The sequence below is a fragment of the Takifugu flavidus genome, chromosome 12 (genome assembly GCF_003711565.1).
Source record: "Takifugu flavidus isolate HTHZ2018 chromosome 12, ASM371156v2, whole genome shotgun sequence".
Classification (NCBI taxonomy): domain Eukaryota; kingdom Metazoa; phylum Chordata; class Actinopteri; order Tetraodontiformes; family Tetraodontidae; genus Takifugu; species Takifugu flavidus.
Genome location: NC_079531.1, coordinates 12778527 through 12800249, shown reverse-complemented (window position 1 = coordinate 12800249; position 21723 = coordinate 12778527). Strand labels below are relative to the sequence as shown.

The following is a 21723-nucleotide window of genomic DNA, read 5'->3' as shown; positions in this document are numbered from 1 at the left end:
CCACCTTGTGCACTAATTAAAGAGCTGATTTAACAAGCTATCAGATTGAGATTGTTGCTCAATTTTCCATTAATCTATTATAAAAGTAGATTAACAAACATAACAATAAGCTAGCTTTAAATATTTTCTGTTTTCCTACAGAGAACATGTTTAGTGTTGAAGGTGGGCCAATCAACGAGCGCCTCACTAGTTTTACCAATCAGAGTCCGAGTTGGGAGGGTCTCGGTGGAATGTGGGTGTGACCATGAATTGTGACACCGCCCTCTGAAGTTTGCTGCTCAGTGTTATGGTTTAGAACCAGCGAACAGAACCCAGAACCTCGTCTGTGGGCAAACCCAGGCAAACCCTCATCCAGGCAAACCCAGCGGGCTCATGGGTGACTGGTACTGGGTTACAGGGCGGGAAGGAGCCGATCAGGAGCAGATAAGGACATGTCCGAAAGGTACGATCGTGTCCTGTCAATTTTGGTTCAATGACAGGTTGATTCTAATGAGAATCAGCGATTCTAATGAGCTACTTCATCTTCACAGAATGTCACTTTTTAAAAGAAGTGAGGCATAAAATGAATCATCTGTGTCCCAGTGGCGGATAGGATAGGGAACACCCTCGTTCTGCTCAGGTGGCAGCATCGTGCGCTAATCTGCAATGTCAAACCGGGTTGTGGGTAACTCGACCCAGCCAGTACCGGCCGGTATTCAGGGTTTTAGCACACAGCTCGGCTTACATTACGGAAGAGAAAGGCTTCCATCCAGGACCAGGGTGCGGAGGTGGGACTGTGTCTTGTCCTCTGTCTTAGCGTCTGTCCTCATTCTCTCAGCTCTTCAGGTGTGAACACCCTCACAGACGGTGTCCCCAAATCCAGCTCTTCGTGGTCCTCTGACCTCGTGTATGCGCCCCGCTGCGTCGACCCGAGGCCTGATTCTGGACTCGGGTCTACTCCTGTGAGTCTCACACACGCTCACGCCTGCTCCCTTTTATCTGTCAACTGTCTTCTATTTGGTCCATTCCCGCCATATTGATTATTATTGAGTCTCATCACTGAATATCACCCAATGTTCCACCTTGAGTTTCTCTTTGAATGTGAACCTGCAGCTCAACCTGTCCTTCCATCATTATTGTGTTTTGTCAGGATTTGTTAATTATATTTCATTTTTAGCAGTGCTGACTATTGTAATGTCTGACGAAGTTGTTTAAACCATATAGTGTTTAGTCTTAGTGGAAGCCTTGATGATCTTTAGATTGGTTTTCCGCCATCATTTATCCTGCTTTATCTCCTGTTCTTCTGACAGGATGTGAGGCACTGACCTCTGTTGGAGGGTCAGCAGGAGCCAGGTCTAGAATAACAGGAACGCGTTGAGTTACAGACTAATAACCGCCATGTGGGATGAGTGCTGGGGGGGTTAAAAGGTCAAATTAGGAAAAGACTGAGTGCATCAGTCTGGAGGAAGCAGAAAACAACAGTTTTACTTGAGAATTTAGAATCTCCTGGATCTTCCTCCTGCTGAGGCTGCATCACAGGAGAATGATTGAGATGATCACGAAAGGAACGAGCTTTATCTCACAAAGCTGAGGGACCTGCTCTTGGCTCTGATGCCACCTGCAGAGATGTGAAGGACTAAACCTGTCTACAGGACAGTGACGTGTGTTTGTGTCACAAAGGGAGACTTCAGTGAGACATATTCTCATGCTTACCCTTCATTGACATTTGTATGTCTGTTACACACAAATCCATATGTGAATGTTGTCACATGTTTGACTTGTGTTACATTGTACTCAGCTAAAACTACAACGTTCACTCTGCTTTTCTCCTCAGCTTCCCTCAAGTCGCTTCTGCTTTGTGTCGTGGCAACATCTCAACCACTGTGATGTCACAGGGGATCAGCTGACATGCCCCAGGGTCAGAGAAGGTGATCTTCTGTGATATTCAGACATAAATGCAGTTGCAGGATGTGCGTGAAGACATTTGTTTACATAAGAGAAAGATCTAAAGCAGCAATCCCCAACCCTCGGGCCACAGACCGGTATTGGTCCATGGGTCGTTTGGTACTGGGCCGCACATAAAGAATAATTTACAAATTATTTTATTTATTATATGAGTCTGAACAATGTTTTATTTTAAAAGTGACCAAATCCTCTCCTTCATCTGTCTATGAATCAATCTGAACTCACATCAAGATGCTTGTCTCGGTCATGTAGCAGAATGAGTAAAAAATGGACATCTTTGGAAAGTTTCTTTGCAAAGGGAAAAAAGGCCCAGTGAGGAGACAGAAGAGCCTTTGACCCCTAAGAAAAAGAAAGCAGCATTTAACAGACAATATCAGGAGAATGACTTAAAATTTGGAGTCTTTGCGATAGGTTATTTCCACGCACCAAGCCCGCTCTGCATAATATGTGGTGACTGGCTCTCCAGTGAGGCAATGAAGCCTTCAAAACTGCTTCGCCACCTGGAGACCAAGCAAAACAAGCGTTTGGGGTATTTTGAAAGAAAAAAGCAGGACAGGAGCAATTACTGAGGGCCTCCACTCCGAACTTTTTAGAGAGGCTGTGGTTAAAAAGATAGCACGGGTGCCTCTGTGGGCTAGCACTGTCACTTGGCGCATCACAGAAATAGCAAAGGACATTGAGACACAGCTGTTAGCATTTAAGACATCATATGTGTGTGAGGGGGGTTTCTGCAGTAACAACAACCAAAACAAACTGAAGGAGTCAGCTGGAAACAAGCAACACACTTCGGTTGTGGTTGTCTCCCATTACCCCTAGATGGGACCATTTGGTTAGACAAAAAGAAGCTTAGTGCTGTCGCTGATTTAGCATCATGATGAGTTGTATTTTTCATGTACTTTATATTTATTTTTTGGTGTATCTTGATTTGACAGCATGTTACTCTTGTTATGTTGTTGGCACTAGCCAGCAGGACACTGCTAACAAAGTTACATACAATGACACAGTGGATTCACCTTTATTATTATATTTTGGAATACCAGTTTTTGTGTTGGTCATATCGTTTTATTCTGTTTTATTATTTGCCCGACACATCTTAAAAATATTGTCTGACATAAAAGAGGTTGGGGCACCGCGAGGCTGAAGTGATAAATGACAAGGTGGCAATAATGAAATGATTTTTGATCATATCATTTAAAAGGACCTTCAGAGGATCAACTGTTTGAAGGAGAGGTGGCTGAGGCCTGTTTAGATAGAAAGAGGAGGAAGGACGAAGGGCAGAGCTGGGAGGAGCGACTGCAGGAGAACTGGGAAAACTGTCTGGTGAGCCAACAGACTGGTTCAGTTTCCAGAAGATTGTAATGGTTCAACTTCCTGTCTTTCCTCAGGAGTTGAACCTGTCCTACCAGGACTTGGGTGATCCTTTTCAGTCTGAAAATTTCCTCCGGATCCTCCACCGACTCATCCGTGCGGAGAAGCTGCAGCTGGTCTCAAACTCGCTCACTGACCTGAGTTCTGTATGCCTGCCAAGGTTGGAATCACACTACCCAGAATGCACCACGCTTGTGTCTCAACTCCTGTTGAAACTCTATTTTCCTTGTGAACTGGCCTGTCTTCTTGGCCCCCACACTCTGTGCTGGGAGACACAGAACACCCTCTGGTTCTGGTCTAATTGGCTCTAAAATGCTGACCTCCTGCTTCTATCTCTTGATCAAATGCAAAACTCTCCACAGATGAGCCAGAAAGAGTCTGTTCCCCACTCCTGATTAGGGTTGTCTCGGTAGCTGTCTCCTCTGTTGCCTGGTCATTTGAATAGCAGCAGGTGTCGTTCCCACCCGGATAGGTGGAGTTCCAGCTGTGATGGATGATTACACTGATGGTGATGTGTTTGTCAAAGAAAGGAAGTAGATCCGCACAGATTAGGACAGATTTTCCAGCCAACAAAGGCAAGCCTGCTATTATTTGGCAAGCATGATATTGATGTGACCAATAGAGTTCTGGTTCTTGTTCTCTTGGCAGGTGCAAAATGCTAAACCTGCAGCAGAACCATCTGGTGGGTCTGCGCCAGCTGCCAAAGCTCCCCGTGGTGGAGCATCTCTGTCTGTCTGAGAATGCCATTAGGTCCTTGGGTGGACTTGGAGCTCTGGGAAAGGCTTCACTCCGTTCGCTCAGTCTGCTCCACAACCCAGTTTCCTTCACACCGAACTATCGTGCACGGTGAGCAGACAAGATCAACGTGGATGGTGCACTCAAAAATGAAACCTCCGTAACTAAAATGCATACTGAACTAGTGTATCATCAATCCACCGTTAATCCTTTGGTTCCTTGGTCAGCCACACTGAGGATTTGTAGGACTTTTCTCCAGCCAGAAGGAATCTCTGATCTGATGTCTTTGTGTGTCAAAGAATTCCATCTTTAGGGTTGTGTATGTGTAGCTTTAGGTCAGGTTCCACCCCTGCCTTCAGCCAGTGTAGATTAGAGAGTTTCCACTGGGATGCTAGAGAGAAGATAATCACCAGCACTACAGTTTAGAAGTTTATTGAACTTTGTTTCCCTCTTCTCTTCTGGTTTTCCTCATCTCATTCCATCACCTTTCAGGGTTTTTACCTGTTTGCCAATGTTGGAGGTCCTAGATGGAATTCCAAAGCTCTTAGAAGACTTTGCACCCTCAAGACTGCTTTTCCCAGAAAGTACCAGGATCTGCAACATTTTATGAAGGTGGACAGGTCTGACAGAGAATCAATCACAGGGGATGCCTTCAAATAAAATGTGATAAGGAGCAATGAAGCAGACTCTTAAAGCATTTTCATACATACAAAGAGTAAATGTCTTCTAGATTTTAGGTCTCAGGTGTATGTAAATTGGTTATGGCTGACTTGCCTTTATTGGCTGGAAAATCTGTCCTAATCTGTGCGGATCTACTAACTTTCTTTGACTTCTGTAGATTTTCCAGGTTTACACAGGTAGAAAACCCAAGAATCCAAACAGGACAACCTTTGCAGGTTTATCAATCATTCAGCAGACAGACTCAGCAGGATAATGGCTTCGTGTCCTCTGACTGACTGGATAATGAACTGCGAACCCCCAGCAGCAGGTGTCTCTCACACACACTCACACATTCCCGTTTTCTAACAGTCATTAAATACAGGTTTATAGCTGGATGTCAACAATAAATTAATACTATTTTTACATGAATCAACACTATTTTTTTGTGTCGAAAGAAGGTTGTTTATGTCAGAAGCAGCATTATTGCTCATTTCAATCTGTGACACCCTCAAATGGGACTTTTCTGTCTCTGACATTGACATGACAAGAAGACACCAGAATCATTTCACAGATCATTGATGCTGTGGGTCATGGTAGGGTTGGGTTTAGGGTAAGGGTCAAGCTCTAGGTCAGGGTTGGGATCAGGGTCGGGGCTCCCAGTGAAATCAATTAGTTTAAAAAAAAAAAAGAGCTCTGTCTCTTAAAAACCGAACTCCTGTGATGGAACTGCAAATGTGAGAGCAGTGTGGGCCTGGGGGCATGTCCTCCACATTGGGAGAGGATAAAGATTAACTTATGATCTTTGGAAGATCATAAGTTAATCATACCATCACCAAACTTCACCAAAATGTAATCAGCTTTTCGTTAACATTTTATTGAAATCTCCCTAAGTTTTTGAGGTATTTTGCGAACAAATGCCAGCAGTCACATGACCTCCTTAGAGGAACAATTAATAACCACCAATTGTAACCAACGTTTTGACATAAATCATGACAGAAGTTTAGAGATTTTAAGATCGGACAGAGATGAAATCTGTTGAACTCTTTATTCTGCATGTGTACTGACCACAACATTGTATAGGTTAAAATTTGATGGTCAAGTCTGTTAAAAACATAAAGATGTCCAATATAGTAAAAAATAAATAAATAAATGTTGAGTTTGGGGCACGGTAGCGGAGCAGCGCACCTGTGTAAATGGGAGCGTGGTTTTGCCATCTACTGGGCGGTGTTGGCATTGCACCTTCAGGCGCTTTGACGGCACTCACCCAAAACACCGCGGTTTGATGACGCACAACGGTAGCGAAGCATCGTAGTTCCAGCTGCTGAGCTAGAAAGCGTTCCAGCCTTGGAGACCATTTGTCTGTAAGTCTGTTCTATACAGAAGTTGTAGCTGTAGTGTAGATTCTGTAGCGTTAGTTTAGTTATTCTTTGCGTTGTTAGTCCGTGGTAATTAGCGAGTGATGCTAGCTAACATATTAGCATGTGGAGCTGTGTCGTGAGTTATATATAGATCGTCTTAGTGTGTTTGGTGTACGTGAGTTTTTTATGCTGTTCTATTTTCTGTATTGTTTCAGTTTTACAAAAAATATTACTCAATGGATAAAAGGAAGAAACAACACAGTTGAGCCTTGTTGTGGTTCTTTCAAACTCCATACTGTTAGCTGACTGCCTAGCCTCGCCCGAGAGAGAGAGAACGCGTCGTGAGGGCAGTACAGTAAAAAGACAAGAGCACAGCGGGCTGAAGAAAAGGGTCAGCTCAGCAAACATGAGTCTACGGTCAGGAAAGTATTACTTGAAAGAGTTTCCTCTACTTCAAGATAAAACAAATGAAGAACCACCAGCACGTGCTACAGAAAACACAAGCCAGGAGCCTCCTATGTGGGAGGTTGTGGAACAAGAGGCTACGAAGGAAGACCCTTCAAAAACAATGGATGCCAGATCCCAAATATCTAAATCCACCAGAAGCTCGCAACGATCATCAGCTTCATCAGCAGCAGCAAAGGCTATGCGAAGGCAAAGGCAGCCAAAGCCCAACTTGTCTATGCTGAAAAGGAAGCAAGTGTGATGAAACAGAAGGCAGATATGGAAGCAAGTATGTTAAAGCAAAAGGCTGACTATGATGCCAGCCTCCATCTTCTCCAGTGCCAAAAGGCTGCTGCTGCAGCTGAAGCAGAAGCCATCGCCTATGAGGAAGTCGAAAGCGGGGAGCTGAGCCAGATCGGGGATGAGCCCATGGACACAGCTAAGCGCACCAGCGACTATGTTCACCAACAGTCCCAGCTTCTCTTTTCTGAGCAGCCAGCAGAACGGGAGACCGGGGAGCTACTGGAGAAGAAAACCAGCAGAATGGTAATATCAGACACCAGACCAGCCTCTCCAGACGCAAAGAATACCACACAGCCAGCTTACAAAGAGGTTAAAGGAGAACCAATAGCACAAGCAGAGGCTCATGAGACAACGCCTCATCCATATCCATCACGCACAAGCTTCCCAGAAAGAGGATATGTCCCCGAGCCCCAAGGCGCACAAGACCTTGCAAGATATCTCATCCGCAAAGAAATGGTGAGTTCTGGCCTCCTGAAATTCGATGACAAACCTGAAAATTATTGGTCATGGAAAGCCTCATTTATAAGTGCAACAAAAGACTTAGATCTTATAGCCAGAGAAGAGCTTGACCTGATGACAAAATGGCTTGGACCTGGATCGTCAGAACAAGCTAAACGAATTCGTGCAGTCCACGTCTTCAATCCCGGAGCAGGAGTCAACATGGTCTGGCAACGTCTTGAGGAATGTTATGGGACGCCAGAAGTCATAGAGGATGCTCTTCTAAGAAAGATTGAACAGTTTCCAAAGCTGCACAACAGAGACACTGTCAGGTTAAGAGAGCTAGGTGACATTCTCCTCGAACTTGAGTGTGCAAAAGAAGATGGTGCACTTCCGGGTCTTCTGTATTTAGATACAGCACGTGGAATAAAGCGAATTGTGGAGAAACTGCCATACAACCTGCAAGAAAAATGGACAGGTTTTGGAAGCAAATACAAGGAGGATCACAGAGTGGCTTTTCCTCCCTTTTTTGTTTTCTCCAACTTCGTCAGGCAACAAGCAAAGATGAAAAATGACCCAAGTTTCACCATATCTACTACCAACAGTTCACCGCCTCTGAAGACAGACAAACTTGAAAGACACTACAGCAAACCTTTTGTGAAATTGCACAAAACCGACGTTCCTGCGGAACCACCAGACACACGAGGCAATCTCTTCATAAATAAACCAGAAGAGCCAGATCGCCAGTGCCCCATACACAAAAAGCCCCATCCATTGAGAAAATGTAAACTCTTCAGGGAAAAACCATTAGAAGAACGCAAAGTGTATCTCAGGGAAAATCGCATTTGTTTCAGATGTTGTGGGTCTGTACAACACATGGCAAGAGACTGCAAAATAGATGTCAAATGCTTTGAATGTGGCAGTGATAAACACATTTCAGCGTTACATCCAGGTCCTCCTCCATCAAGACTACAGAACCATGCAGCTGGCAACGATGCCGAAGAGCAAACTGGAGGCTCATCTCCTTCTGTCACCTCCAAGTGCACAGAAGTATGTGGAAATGTTGAAGGTTCCCGCTCATGTGCCAAAATACTTTTAGTGAAAGTGTATCCTGCAGGAGAAAAAGAGAAAGCAGTGAAGATGTATGCAGTGCTGGACGAACAGAGCAATAAGTATCTCGCCAAAAGTGACTTCTTCGACCTCTTTAACATCCAAACCAACTCCACTCCATACACGTTGAGAACGTGTTCAGGAAAAATAGACACTTCTGGGAGGAGAGGTACCAATTTTATTCTAGAGTCTGTAAACGGGAAGTTGCACCTTCCCCTTCCACCATTAATTGAATGTGACATGGTGCCTGATGATAGAGCGGAGATTCCCTCCCCAGAGATTCCACTACATCACCCCCACTTAAAGCCAGTTGCTGACAAGATCCAACCCGTTGATGACGACTCTCCAATTCTTCTGCTCATTGGAAGGGATATGGTGAGAGTCCATAAGATTCGTGAGCAAATCAACGGGCCTCATGATGCACCTTACGCACAGCGGCTTGACTTGGGGTGGGTGATTGTGGGGGAAGTTTGTTTAGGGCAGGCACATAAGTCGTCAGAAATCAATGTGTACAAAACAAACATGTTACACAGCGGTCGCTCATCGTTTCTCCCACCTTGTCCAAACACCATGTTTGTAAAGGACAGCTATGCTTGCATGTCACAGTGTAATAGTCTTACAGTAAGAGAAGAAAGCGCTAAACCAAGCCAGCTCAAAGACAACCTAGGATACTCAATCTTTGAAAGGTCCAAGGAGGATGACAAACCAGCGTTATCAATTGACGACAAAACCTTTCTTGCAATTATGGATGCAGAAGTCAAACAGGATGAAGGAAACAGCTGGGTGGCACCTTTACCCTTTCGTTTGCCCAGAAGACAGTTGCCTAACAACAGGGAACAAGCCTTGAAACGTCTCCAATCTCTCAGAAAAATGCTTGAGAAAAAACCGAAAATGAAAGAGCATTATATCAAGTTCATGCAGCAGATGATTGAAAACGATCAAGCGGAACCAGCCCCACCTATCGGCAAAGGTACAGAATGCTAGTACCTGCCAACATTTGGTGTTTACCATCCCCAAAAACCAGACCAGAAAAGGGTGGTTTTCGATTCAAGCGCTGAATACGAAGGAATATCCCTTAATGACGTGCTGTTGAAGGGACCGGACTTGAACAACTCTTTGCTCGGAGTTCTAATGCGGTTCCGGAAAAACCCGGTAGCCCTGACAGCCGACGTCCAGCAAATGTTTTATTGTTTTATCGTCCAAGAAGAGCACAGAGACTATTTAAGGTACCTCTGGTATGAAGATAACGACGTCAATAAAAAGGTAGTTGAGTTCCGAATGAAAGTCCATGTGTTCGGGAACAGCCCTTCACCTGCTGTCGCCATCTACTGCATGAGAAGAGCCGCCGAAACAGGTGAAGAGGAACATGGTTCGGACGCAAGACAGTTTGTTGAGAGGCAGTTTTATGTCGACGACGGTCTCACCTCAGTTCCTACTTGCAAAGAAGCTGTAAATCTTTTGACCCGAACCAAAGAAATGTTGGCAGAATCCAATCTGCGACTGCACAAAGTGGCGTCAAATAAGAAAGAGGTAATGGAAGCCTTTTCTCCAGAAGATCTCGCCAAGGATCTGAAGGATCTGGAACTTGGAGTGGATCCTCTCCCACTGCAAAGGAGTCTAGGGCTCTCTTGGAATTTGGAAGCAGACTGCTTCACTTACCTTGTGTCTCAAGAAGAGAAACCATTTACCCGCAGGGGAGTGTTATCAACGGTCAACAGTTTGTACGACCCCTTGGGCTTCGTAGCTCCCATAACAATGCAGGGAAAAGCACTAGTCCGTGAGTTGTCATCTGAACAGACCGAGTGGGATGCTCCTCTCTCCCCAAAGAAGGAATCAGAATGGAACTTATGGAAAGACTCTTTGAAGGCACTCGAAGACTTACAGATACCGAGGTGCTACATCTCAACCTCTTTGTCTTCCAACCAAAGAAAAGAACTTTGCATCTTCTCAGACGCCTCCACCAAGGCGATTGGCGCCGTAGCCTATCTGAGAATAACTGACACTGAAGGACAACATAACGTGGGTTTTGTTATGGGAAAGTCAAAGTTGGCCCCACGCCCTGCCCACACAATTCCCCGTCTAGAGCTTTGTGCTGCAGTTTTGGCTGTGGAGCTATATGAGTTGATCAGAGACGAGATTGATGTAGAAGTGGATGTTGTGAAGTTTTTCACCGATAGCAAAATCGTGCTTGGTTACATCTGTAACTCCACAAGAAGATTTTACATGTATGTTTCAAACAGGGTCATCCGAATCAGAAGGTCCACTCACCCCGATCAGTGGCACTATGTACCCACAGAGCTCAATCCAGCTGATGTGGCAACCAGAACCATACCTTCAACCCAACTCCAAAGAAGTATTTGGTTCTCCGGCCCAGCCTTCCTGTATCACGACAAAACAAGAGAAACAATGGAATCAAGCTCCTTCTCACTGGTTGAGCCTGAAGCTGATGAAGAAATTCGTCCTGAGGTCAAGACCTTTGTTACCAAAACTTCCAATGGTCAGTTGGGCTCACATCGTTTTGAGAGATGTTCAAGTTGGACAGGCCTCAACAAAACGATAGCCAGACTCATTCACATTGGAACGTCTTACAGAAGATCAGTAAATGCAGGGAAGAAAGGTTGGAGATGCTTCAAAGAGAAGGTGAGCTTGCACGAACTCTCACAATCCAAGACTGTGATTATTCGGTCTGTCCAACAGGAAGCCTTTAAGGAGGAATTGAAATGTCTGGGAAAAGGACACAAAATGCCCGGACGCAGTACACTGGAAAGGCTCAATCCAATCATAGATGAAGAGGTCTGCTTCGCATTGGAGGTCGGCTATCTTCAGCTGATTTGTCAAAAGACGAGAAGCACCCTTTGATTATGCCTCACAACCACCACGTTTCAACATTGTTGGTAAGGCACTTTCACGAACAAGTAGCTCACCAAGGGCGACACATCACCGAAGGAGCACTACGAGCTGCCGGCTACTGGATGATGGGCAGCAAGCGCTTGGTGTCTTCAATCATTTACAAGTGTGTCACGTGTCGCAAGCTACGAGGCAGGTTAGAAGAACAGAAAATGGCAGACCTGCCGCCTGATAGACTCAGTCCTGAACCTCCATTCACTACTGTCGGTCTTGACATCTTCGGCCCTTGGGCTGTGTCAACGCGACGCACAAGAGGAGGAAGTGCAGATAGCAAGCGCTGGGCAGTGCTTTTTACATGCATGGCAACCAGAGCAGTCCACATTGAACTTATTGAAGCCATGTCAACAGACAGTTTTATTAATGCATTGAGAAGGTTTTTCTCAATTCGAGGCCCAGCAAAACTTCTGCGATCTGACAGAGGAACCAATTTTGTGGGCGCTTGGCGAGAATTGGACATGGCAACAAACGATTCGGCAGTCAATAGGTTTCTCCAAGAAAAAGGATGCTCCTGGGCCTTCAACCCTGCGCATGCTTCTCACATGGGTGGTGCCTGGGAAAGGTTGATTGGAGTTGCCAGGCGCATTCTAGATGCCATCTTGCTCCAAAAAGGTCCAATTCGCTTGACGCATGAAATCCTGTCTACATTCATGGCAGAGGTGATGGCAATAATCAATGCAAGACCCCTTGTGCCCATATCAACTGACCCAGAGATGCCTGCAGTTCTTACTCCGGCAATGCTTCTGACCCAGAAAATGAGTACTGTCTCCGCTCCCTCTGGAGACTTTTGTTCAGCTTCACTGTACAGGAAACAATGGAAACAAGTCCAGTGTCTGGCTGACACCTTCTGGAAGCGGTGGAAAGGAGAGTATCTTTCAACGCTGCAGTGCAGCAGAAAATGGACTAATGTGAAGCCAAATGTGAAGGAAGGAGATGTGGTCCTACTGAAAGACAGCCAGGCGCACAGGAATGAATGGCCTGTTGGACTGGTTGTGAAAGCGTTACCAAGCAGCGACAGTAAGGTCAGGAAGGTGGAGGTACGGGTTGTGAAAGAAGGGAAGGCCAAAGTGTTCTTGAGACCAATCACAGAGATTGTAGTTCTTCTTTCAGAGATTTAAGTGTGGTGTTATATTTGGTAGAAATTCATATTTTGTGTTTGTAGTGATATAATGTTATTATATCAAGCGGGGAGTGTACTGACCACAACATTGTATAGGTTAAAATTTGATGGTCAAGTCTGTTAAAAACATAAAGATGTCCAATATAGTAAAAAATAAATAAATAAATGTTGAGTTTGGGGCACGGTAGCGGAGCAGCGCACCTGTGTAAATGGGAGCGTGGTTTTGCCATCTACTGGGCGGAGTTGGCATTGCACCTTCAGGCGCTTTGACGGCACTCACCCAAAACACCGCGGTTTGATGACGCACAACGGTAGCGAAGCATCGTAGTTCCAGCTGCTGAGCTAGAAAGCGTTCCAGCCTTGGAGACCATTTGTCTGTAAGTCTGTTCTATACAGAAGTTGTAGCTGTAGTGTAGATTCTGTAGCGTTAGTTTAGTTATTCTTTGCGTTGTTAGTCCGTGGTAATTAGCGAGTGATGCTAGCTAACATATTAGCATGTGGAGCTGTGTCGTGAGTTATATATAGATCGTCTTAGTGTGTTTGGTGTACGTGAGTTTTTTATGCTGTTCTATTTTCTGTATTGTTTCAGTTTTACAAAAAATATTACTCAATGGATAAAAGGAAGAAACAACACAGTTGAGCCTTGTTGTGGTTCTTTCAAACTCCATACTGTTAGCTGACTGCCTAGCCTCGCCCGAGAGAGAGAGAACGCGTCGTGAGGGCAGTACAGCATGTCATTCAGATTAAATCAAAAGTTCTTTAGGTATCAAATACAACAGATGAAACATAGAATCATACACAAAATCTTGATTTTACTAGACATTGTACAGTAAACAGTGGAATTTACAGATAATTGTTTTGAATGAGGCAAATTTAAACCAGCAGTCCACGTGACAAGTTCCAGCTAAAAGACATGAGAAGTTGGTCAGGAAACCTGAAATCCACACTAGAGAAGGCACATTCACGTCTTTCATGGCAGAAATATCCAGTGACAGTACTCCTGTGTCAGATATTGCTTCAGAGCAAAGGAAATGTTGCACCTTTTGAAAGATTGTCAGTCAGCACAGCAATAAATAAGAGAAGAATGACATGAAATTTCAGATGTGGACTCTACAAAGAAAATAGATTGCATAATTTGAATAAAAATTCTGAACTACAGGACATTAAAAATTCTTTTGCACAAAGATAAAACATGATAAATACATTCTCCGGGTGTCTGACAACAGTTAGATCAGAAGAGAAACAGGATTAAAAAGCTTCTACATCCATTTATCACCTGAAAGATGTGGCCCATTTCCACAGTTCCACTCCCACACTGCAGGGTGCGCTCAACTTCCTTGAACAATAGCCCTCATTTTCCTGATTCCGACACTTGAACGGATGAATTATTCCCCATTATTTCGGAAGGCAGCCAGTGCAATCACAGTCTCTGCCGCTTTTACATCTCTGCCCTCCTGTTTGTTCCCTTATTCACTCGGACAACATGATTCTCCACTTCTTCCTCTTCCTCTTCATAGTTGTCTTCCTCGTTCTCTTGGTCTTCCACTTTTTTTGGTCGCTTCTACAGAAGAACAAAAAAATTCAGGAATGTTATTTTCCACAGTCTGACTGTCACAGACAGGAAGTAGAAGGTTCTTTTCTGACTAAAGCTGCTTCACAACTTGTGTTTTATAAAAATACAAGACGCTTTAAGATACCCGTCACTCCACGTGGCAGCAGCCTGCGCATAATATGTAGTTGTGCAGAGCACGTGTTCCTGAATGAACATGTTTAATTACTCTTTTTCTGCTCTCAGCAGTATGTGTGCGTGAAGCCATTTTCCCGGCCATCATGGTTGAAGGGCAGCTTTATTTGCTCTGACTAAAGAGCTTCACTTCACCGCTGGGAGCAGAAGAAACAGAAGTCCTCTCAGAGACAGCATCATATCATCCCACCCTCCTTCAATGCAAATCCACCCTTCAGACCAAAGGAATGAATACTTGAATGTTGGGGCGTGCAGGGCGGGAGTCAGATTCATGGAGGGCAGGTTGCTAGGGGGTATTAATGACAACAAAACCACCATGTGATGACAGTAATACATCACAATTCATCAACCTGGACCACTTTCATGAAAACGAGTGTTGGAGGAATTTAATTAACTGGGTGCTAATGTGACACCGCAACAGATTCCTCACCTGATCTCCACACTGGTTCATGTTACCCTCACGTGCATGTAGCCATGCAGTAAATATGACTGATACTCAATGAGTTCAGTTTCCATGTGGAGCTGATCATCTCTGTCTGATTCTCTGTCTGAAGTCATAGCTGCTTGAGAGTTGAAGTTCTGACAAGTTTCAGCAGGATCTGAATCACATCAGAAGCTAGAGCAGGTATGAAAGTGTCACCTTGGGTACCAACATGAGCGTTTGTGAGAACCTGTCTGACTGGTTCCTGGTTTGAAACCAGCACAGGCTGAGAGGGCTTCAACAGAGGCTGCTCGGTTGTCAGTGAAACCCAAAGAAATCTGAACGTCAGCAGAAGAACTGATCCTGGTTCTGATTCTGCTGAAAACTCACCTGTTCAATGTCCTCATTGTATGGATCCTCCTCCATCACATCTCTTTTCTGCCCACCAGCCACATCCTCTTGAGCCTTCACCAACATGGAGACAGTAGACAGTAAATTTGATGTTCTGGAGGACAGACATCTCTTTGATATCTGAAAATGACTCAGGTTACACACCTCATCCTCCAAGTCCTCCTGGTACTGGTCGTCCACCGTATCTTCCTGTTGGTCCGGGTTTCCAGCCATCTAGAAATTTCAAAAAGGAAGTTCACATCTTTCTTCCAATTCTGATCTTTATTCTTCACAGGTGGACCTGCTGGTGACATCTGTGTTATTCACTCACCACCAGTTCCTCCTCCACAGCTGGCGCTGGTGGCTCTTGGTGGGAGTGTGTGTCTCTGTGCTGGCCCAGAGCTGCTGGCTCCTCTTCATCCTCCTCCTCAGTGACCCTGTGCTGCGGCTGCTCATCCTCTGCCTCATCAAACTCATCTTCTCCTTGGTTGTTGGGGTCATCCTCAGGGTCCAGCTCACCATCTATGACGGCCTGCAGAGGGAAAGTCCCAAGGTAACAGCTCAAGAGTGGTGATGGGTGTGTGCGTGTGAGAGCATCACCTGTTGATGTGGTGGGACTTTCTGCTCCACCTTCATCTCTTCCTCCTCCTCTTCTTCATTCAGCAGGTGTGTGTCTCTGTCTGATCACATGTGACACATCCAACCATCAGGGTTTCTGTCACATGTCTGCAGACGGTCTTTACTGTAACAGCTGCCCTGTAAATAAAGTTAAACCGAATGGACTGCTGACGTCTCACCTTCATCATCGGTGTGATGATCCTCTTCTCCTTGAACAATGTCAGTGTCCATATTCTCATACGCCGTCCTCCTCCTGTTACCAGCACCATAAGACAGGCTTTGAATGGATTTGAAAATCATGACCTTACAACATTTCAGACCATTTGAACCCATGATCTGGACGCGGACCTTTGCTGCTCCTCTCTGTTGGTGTCTGTGTGCTGCTGCTCCTCCTTCAGCCTCTGCTCCCTCTCTCTCTGTAGCTGCAGGTCCGCCTGCCTCAGTTGGATCCGCCTACGCTCCTCGGCCCGTTGAGCTTCAAGGTGTTGGTCAAAGGGTGACTTCATGTGTTCCAATGGGGTGTCCTGCTGATGGAGGCTCTTCACAGAGGAGACGGTTGCAGGGAGGAAAAGTCAGAGTGAATCCAGGTAAAGATTTAGTTTTGGTTTTAACAGGCTCAAAGAGAAAACAGAAACATGGTCACTCTGTTAGCTACTGCGGACCTCAGAAAGATTCTACAGTGTCCACTAGTGTTTCACCCATGGAATATTATTATATCTAACCAATAGGGGATGATTTAAGCACACCCCCTTCTGTTCCATTGGCTGTAGACAAGGTGTGCCCTTTTCTTGGCGGTGCTAGTCTCAGTCCAGAGAGTTCAGGGATAACTGACCTGCTGAGAATGACCCCTCTTTTGGTCCGCAGTGTTCTCATCAGGCTGTTGTGGTTCTGGCTGCTCATCTTCCTCCTGCTGTGGTTGGTCTAGATCCTCCTCCAGCTTCTCAGGCTTGCCTGCTTGAGCCATCTCCTCTTCCTCCAGCTCCCTCCTCCTCTCTGCCTCTCCCTCCTTGTCTGACTGGCCGAGCTCCCCCAACTGGGTGACAAAGATTTATATTTACATTTATTTATATTTAAAAAGTAGCTGTTTTAGCATCTTTGGGTTATTAGTAAGAGGGCACTTGCATTACCCTGGATTCAGATTCCTCTTGGTCCAGGAAGTGTCCTGGCTTATCTTTATTTGGCAGGTCCAGGACTCTGGTCTTCTCGGCTTCATGAATGCGGGACTCTGGTGTGTCAACAGCTACTGGCTGGTGCTGAGGAGTGTTGGGGTGATGCTGGCCCAGATTAGAGGCTGCATTCAGGGACTCCTTCAGCTGCTTGTATTCATCCACCTGCACCTAAAGAGGACAGACAATCACCGAACTATGATAGAACCACAGAAACCAAAGAGAGCTTTTCTCTACTAATCTTTGGACCATGATGACCCCCTTTTCTAGAACAATAAAAGGAAGTCTAGAAAAATGAAACAACCCGATTCATTATAGATATACTACCCATCCTTTATGTGGATGGATAAACAGACACAGCGATAGATATAGACAGACAGACAGTTTTAGATGATAGAAAGACAGACATAAATGGACAGATAGATATAGATGACAGACAGACGGATGGACGACATCATTAATCCCACTGGGAGGTTCCCTTGGAGAACTTGAAGATTCATTGAACTCCTAAAGTTGATGAGAGGGCAGCAGATTGGCTCGTGGATGCTAGAGTCCTCTCTCTGACCTTTGATCCTGTCCTTCAGGGTGACTGGTTTGAATGTTCTTGTAGAACTGCTGTTAGAACTCAGACCAGCATGTAAAGAGGTAGAGAATTAGTTCTGCTTTTTAAAGATTTGTCTAACGCAGAAGAGAATGAGTGAGAGACCACCGCTGCAAATAGAACCAGAGCTGAGCAGAGTAAACACAGATGTCCCACCTGAGCTGCAGCCAGAGCACTTTTGTGGTCTTGTAGGTTCAGAGCCAGCTGGTCGTGGGCCGCCTTCAGGTCCTGATGACGAACCTGAACACATGCAGCCACCGGCATGAAGGAAGGATAGCTAATGGAGAGAGGTGGAATCTGACATCTCTGATCAAAGACTGATGGCTGCTCTCACCTGGGCATCCTGGAGCTGGGTGTGAATGTCATGATGAGCTTTCCTCAGCTGTTTATTTTCCTCCCTCAGGTTAAACATACTGTCTGCAAGCCCAAAGCCAGACACGTCAAAGACCGGACACAACATTGTCCTGCTGAGCATCTGAGGCTGCAGCAGACAAAATGGAGAGAAATAAATATTTAAGGTTTGTGTTCTTTAGGTTGTGAAACACCAAGACCTTATTTAGTTAGGTCAAAAGATGGAAACAAATGAAGAGCTAGCATCCTCCAGCCCATTTGTTTTACCACCTTTGAGTTGGGAGACTTCCAGCTCTTTGATCTGCTGCAGTTTGTCATAGCGCTCTCGGTGTTCGTCCAGCTGCCGGTTGTGGTCGTCACCCTGGGCCTGGTGCTGGTCCTGCAGGTCATAATACTGCTTCTTCAGATCCTCGTGCTGATTCTGACAGAAGACACCACAAGTCTTAACTAACAGCAGCAATGATGGTGGGAGAGCTCAGCCAGATGTGTACCTTCAGGATCTGGTGCTGCACTTGTAGAGAGTTCAGTCTGCTGATGGAGTCTTGCTGTTCAAACACAGAAACAAAGACCTTCCTGATCCCAGTTCAGCAGGTGGAACTTTAGAGGATGAACACCTGAAGTCATTCAGAACCATCATGAAGGTGGATAAATACCTTCTCCTTGTTAATTGACTGCTGTGCTTCCAATTTGTAGGACAGGTAATCTAAAAAGAAAGAAACCTGTTCAGATTCTATTTCAGTAGGTGCTCTTGAAGCTGCAGTGGGCATGACCTCACCTTCTTTGGCTTTTTTGTGCTCTAAACGCTCTTTCTGAAGAGACTTCTCTAACCTGGACCGATGTTCATACACCACTGAAGAAAGAAAAAGGTGAAGAGTTATTCTTCTTCAGTCTGGTGGAAAGCATATACAAGAGAAGAATGAAAAGAAAGAGCAAGTGGCCTTGAGAGTGTAGGAGAGGTGCGATCCTGCTGTTAGAGGGAACATCTGGAAAGAGCAGAGGTTGCTTCCATCATAGAGACACTTATCCTCAGCTCTGGCAGGTTTAGCTGATTTGCACTGTTATACTACCACAGTATTTACATTTACATTATGGGTTTTTCAGCTACAGTTTCTAATGTAAAAAAATAAAATGAATAAATAAATAAATCACAAAATATGATGGACAAATGTAACATAGAGGACCAAAGGACAATACATCAGTCATTGTGTCTGAGGTGAGGATCAGAATTCTACCTTTTAGCTAAAATGCCAGATGAAAATGGCATTTCAATCCTGCTGCTCATTACAGTCAATGGTACCACTTACTAAAACTTCAGATTCTAGTCACACCGAGAAAGTATTCAGGAAAATAAATTTAATGTATTATTCTGACTGAGAAGTTTGCTGCCTGGTTAAGTATTAGGACCCTCTAATTTTCCTTATTAAAACCCACATTTCTGTTGAGCCATCACTGTTGTTTCTGTTGAATTTTATTTTGTGCGCTGCATAGATTTTCTTGTGCGCTGAGTATGTGCAAGCAGTGCGCGATTGCGCAAGTGTGCAGCTTAGAGGGAACATTGCCTGATTTAAGGTGTGAGAGAACTGGGACCATGGAGCTGGTGGTTGAGCTGTAGGAACACACTTACCTTCTGATCCCTGCACTGGGCCGGAACACCAGCACCTTCAGGTTCAGTGATATAGATCAGCAAAGTAAAGATGCGGTTGTGTGTGTGTTCGTGTGTATGTGTGGGTGTGTGGGGACGGGGGGCAGTCCAGCTGAGCCCAGTCCTGCTCAGTCTGCAATAACCCCAACGGTAACAGATGCTATATAAATAAAGCTGAATTAAACATGTTTAAACTTCATCAAATGAACTCCAGATGTTCAGAAACTGGTGGAACCTGTGATGGTGGAGCAGTCGCAGCTTCTCAGCTCATCTTTCTTTTCATCCCATTTGTAACAGAGTAAATCTGCGAAACCTCAGAGGGCTGAAAACTGAGAAACCTGCTTCTAAAGCAGCTAAACTGGCTTCAGAACTAAAAACCCAAGAGTTAAGGTAACAGCAGCCTGTCCAGGTGGTCAGCACACTCTCATACACAGGTTTAGAAATAAGAGCAATAATGTTGCTTCTCTGGTTCAGAGGCCACTTATAAATCTGAGTTTTTACATCTACGGTAGTTGGCATCTGTGGGAGGGAATCATGTGACCTTTTAAATGACGTGCTGTGTTCCCCCTCTAAATATAGGACACAAAAACATAGCAATCAACAGTGGATATCGAGTGAATTCTGTTTGGCTCAATGAGCAACTGACTGCTTTTCAACTCGAGTACCGCACTGACCCCAGCATTGTTCAGAGTTCAGATACCAACATGGATGACAGGTAACAGAAAGTGAAGGCTGTTGCTTGGGTGGGAGGAAGAATGAGGTCAAATAAAAGCTGACACCTTCACAGGAAGAATTCTATTTTAAAATATTAATCTTTCACTTGCATATTAAATAAACTAACTACCCGTGTTTAAACACCTTAAGATGCCTTCACAGCCAACAACCTTTAAAATAGGCTGTGATGAGTGTGCACTTAAGTCACTGTACATTACATTCAGTTCCAAGAACTAAACCACTTCTCACTTCTTGTGACCACAAACAAGAGTTTGTCCTGTCTAGAGCTGTAAAGTTCTGTGAACTCTACAAATTTTCAGTCAGTGCAGCCAGTGACCCTATTTGAAGGAAGCTGCTATCAGATCCAACCCACACGTCTGAGGTGGGGCGCTGTGATCCATCTCAGATCCAACCCACACGTCTGAGGTGGGGCGCTGTGATCCACCTCAGACATGAGGAACCGATTACCGGTAAGCATCAAACATGTTTAACAGCTGTTACTGAGGAATCAACTGATCAAGACTGTTCCTGAGGCTAGCAGACAGGGGTTTGTGGCAGAGCCGTGACATCAAGGTGAACCTGGGACACACCGATTACCACCCGCGCGCGCTGCTACAGGCTCTAACTTCAGTCTTATTGTAGTTGCATACAAAAGAGAATGTCTGACCTCACAAATTAGCACAACATCATACGTTTGTTGGGTAAAGTTTATGTTCTGTATTACAACTTCATTCAACTCTTATATGATGCTTTAATAATCAATAACTCGATAGAATTGTACAGAGCATGGAAACATGCACGCATTTGCCTTTGTTTGTGACGGACTTGATTAATTTGTTCTTAGACATCGTGCAAGACGCATTTCCGTGCATGCATAATGTTATTGATGGGCTTTTGTGTAATTTTGCAACTTTAAGCTAACTTTTGCTTTAATTAATGGGAAGCCTTGTTGTTTTGTAAATGGTTCTATGGCCTCCTGCTTATTTCCGAAAGTGGGTCCGGTGGAGCCGAGCCGAGCCTGGAGCAGCAGTTGGCTGACCGGACTCCGTGCTTTTGTAAATCACGCCTGCGTCGCTCTTTTTACCTTGGAGCTGCGCCGACAGGGACTCCTGGTGCTGCTGGTACTTCAGCGCCATCGCCTCGGTCCTCCTCAGCTGTTTGTGCATCTCGTAGGACATCATCCCCCCGTAGAACATTCCACAGACCACGGTGACCAACAGGAGACACTGGAAGATCCTCCGCTGCCTCCGGGAACAAACCCCGTTTCCCATGTTGGACCAGCAGCCCTCCCCGCTGTCTGCGCCAGTAAGCCCCGTCTCTGCTGCTGGGAACTTCCGTCCCAACTTCTCAGCGTCCCAGTGAAGCCTGAAATTGCTCTTTCCGTCACTCTCCGAGCATCTCCAGTAGAAACCCTGCTTAAGTTGGAATCGTTGCTGACGTGCGCATTATTTTAGTCGCTACTTTTCCCGGGACTTCAAAGTAACCGCTCAGGTTCCGCTCGCGATCAAATTGGCGTCTCTCCTCTAAAATACAGTTTAAAGTCAGTCTAACGATTCCGGCTCCCTCCTCTGGACTCTGCTGCCGCGCTTCAGACACGTCCGGGGAGAAAAAAGAGCCTTAGGTCTCCGACATGGCCTCCGCAGCACCTTTAACTGAGTTTACGTGTCAGCCCCGCAGCTGCCTGCCATCAAA

At 45.2% G+C, this 21723-nt stretch overlaps 2 protein-coding genes across 11 annotated transcripts; one reads left to right on the top strand and one right to left on the bottom strand.

The window, feature by feature from the left end:
• The first annotated feature begins 272 nt into the window (after positions 1–272).
• Positions 273–18846, top strand: LOC130535243 (uncharacterized). Of its 6 annotated transcripts, none has more exons than XR_008953067.1 (11): positions 273–442; positions 818–941; positions 1814–1907; positions 3143–3264; positions 3330–3472; positions 3961–4158; positions 4540–5035; positions 15235–15492; positions 15980–16144; positions 16422–16594; positions 16742–18846. XR_008953067.1 is itself a non-coding variant. In XM_057050184.1 (7 exons), exons 1-7 carry the CDS (start codon positions 432–434, stop codon positions 4655–4657), a joined length of 810 nt encoding a protein of 269 aa, XP_056906164.1. In that variant the 5' UTR covers positions 273–431; the 3' UTR covers positions 4658–5136. The 6 variants fall into 6 exon arrangements, 1 of the variants encoding a protein (XP_056906164.1); XR_008953066.1 differs by having other exon boundaries at positions 14683–15492; XR_008953068.1 differs by lacking the exons at positions 15235–15492; positions 15980–16144; positions 16422–16594; positions 16742–18846 and adding an exon at positions 14180–14441.
• Positions 13177–21713, bottom strand: golim4a (golgi integral membrane protein 4a). Of its 5 annotated transcripts, none has more exons than XM_057050177.1 (16): positions 21116–21713; positions 18451–18525; positions 18329–18378; positions 18167–18220; positions 17946–18096; positions 17659–17741; positions 17481–17564; positions 16685–16894; positions 16390–16590; positions 15906–16096; positions 15737–15834; positions 15540–15619; positions 15271–15471; positions 15105–15173; positions 14936–15014; positions 13177–13945 (listed from the first exon to the last, which is right to left on the bottom strand). In XM_057050177.1, the coding sequence occupies exons 1-16, from the start codon at positions 21300–21302 to the stop codon at positions 13896–13898; spliced, it is 1863 nt and encodes a 620-aa protein (XP_056906157.1). In that variant the 5' UTR covers positions 21303–21713; the 3' UTR covers positions 13177–13895. The 5 variants fall into 5 exon arrangements, with proteins under 5 accessions (XP_056906157.1, XP_056906153.1, XP_056906154.1 ...); XM_057050173.1 differs by having other exon boundaries at positions 14940–15014; XM_057050174.1 differs by having other exon boundaries at positions 14940–15014; positions 15737–15810; positions 21116–21712.
• Positions 21714–21723: the final 10 nt, after the last annotated feature.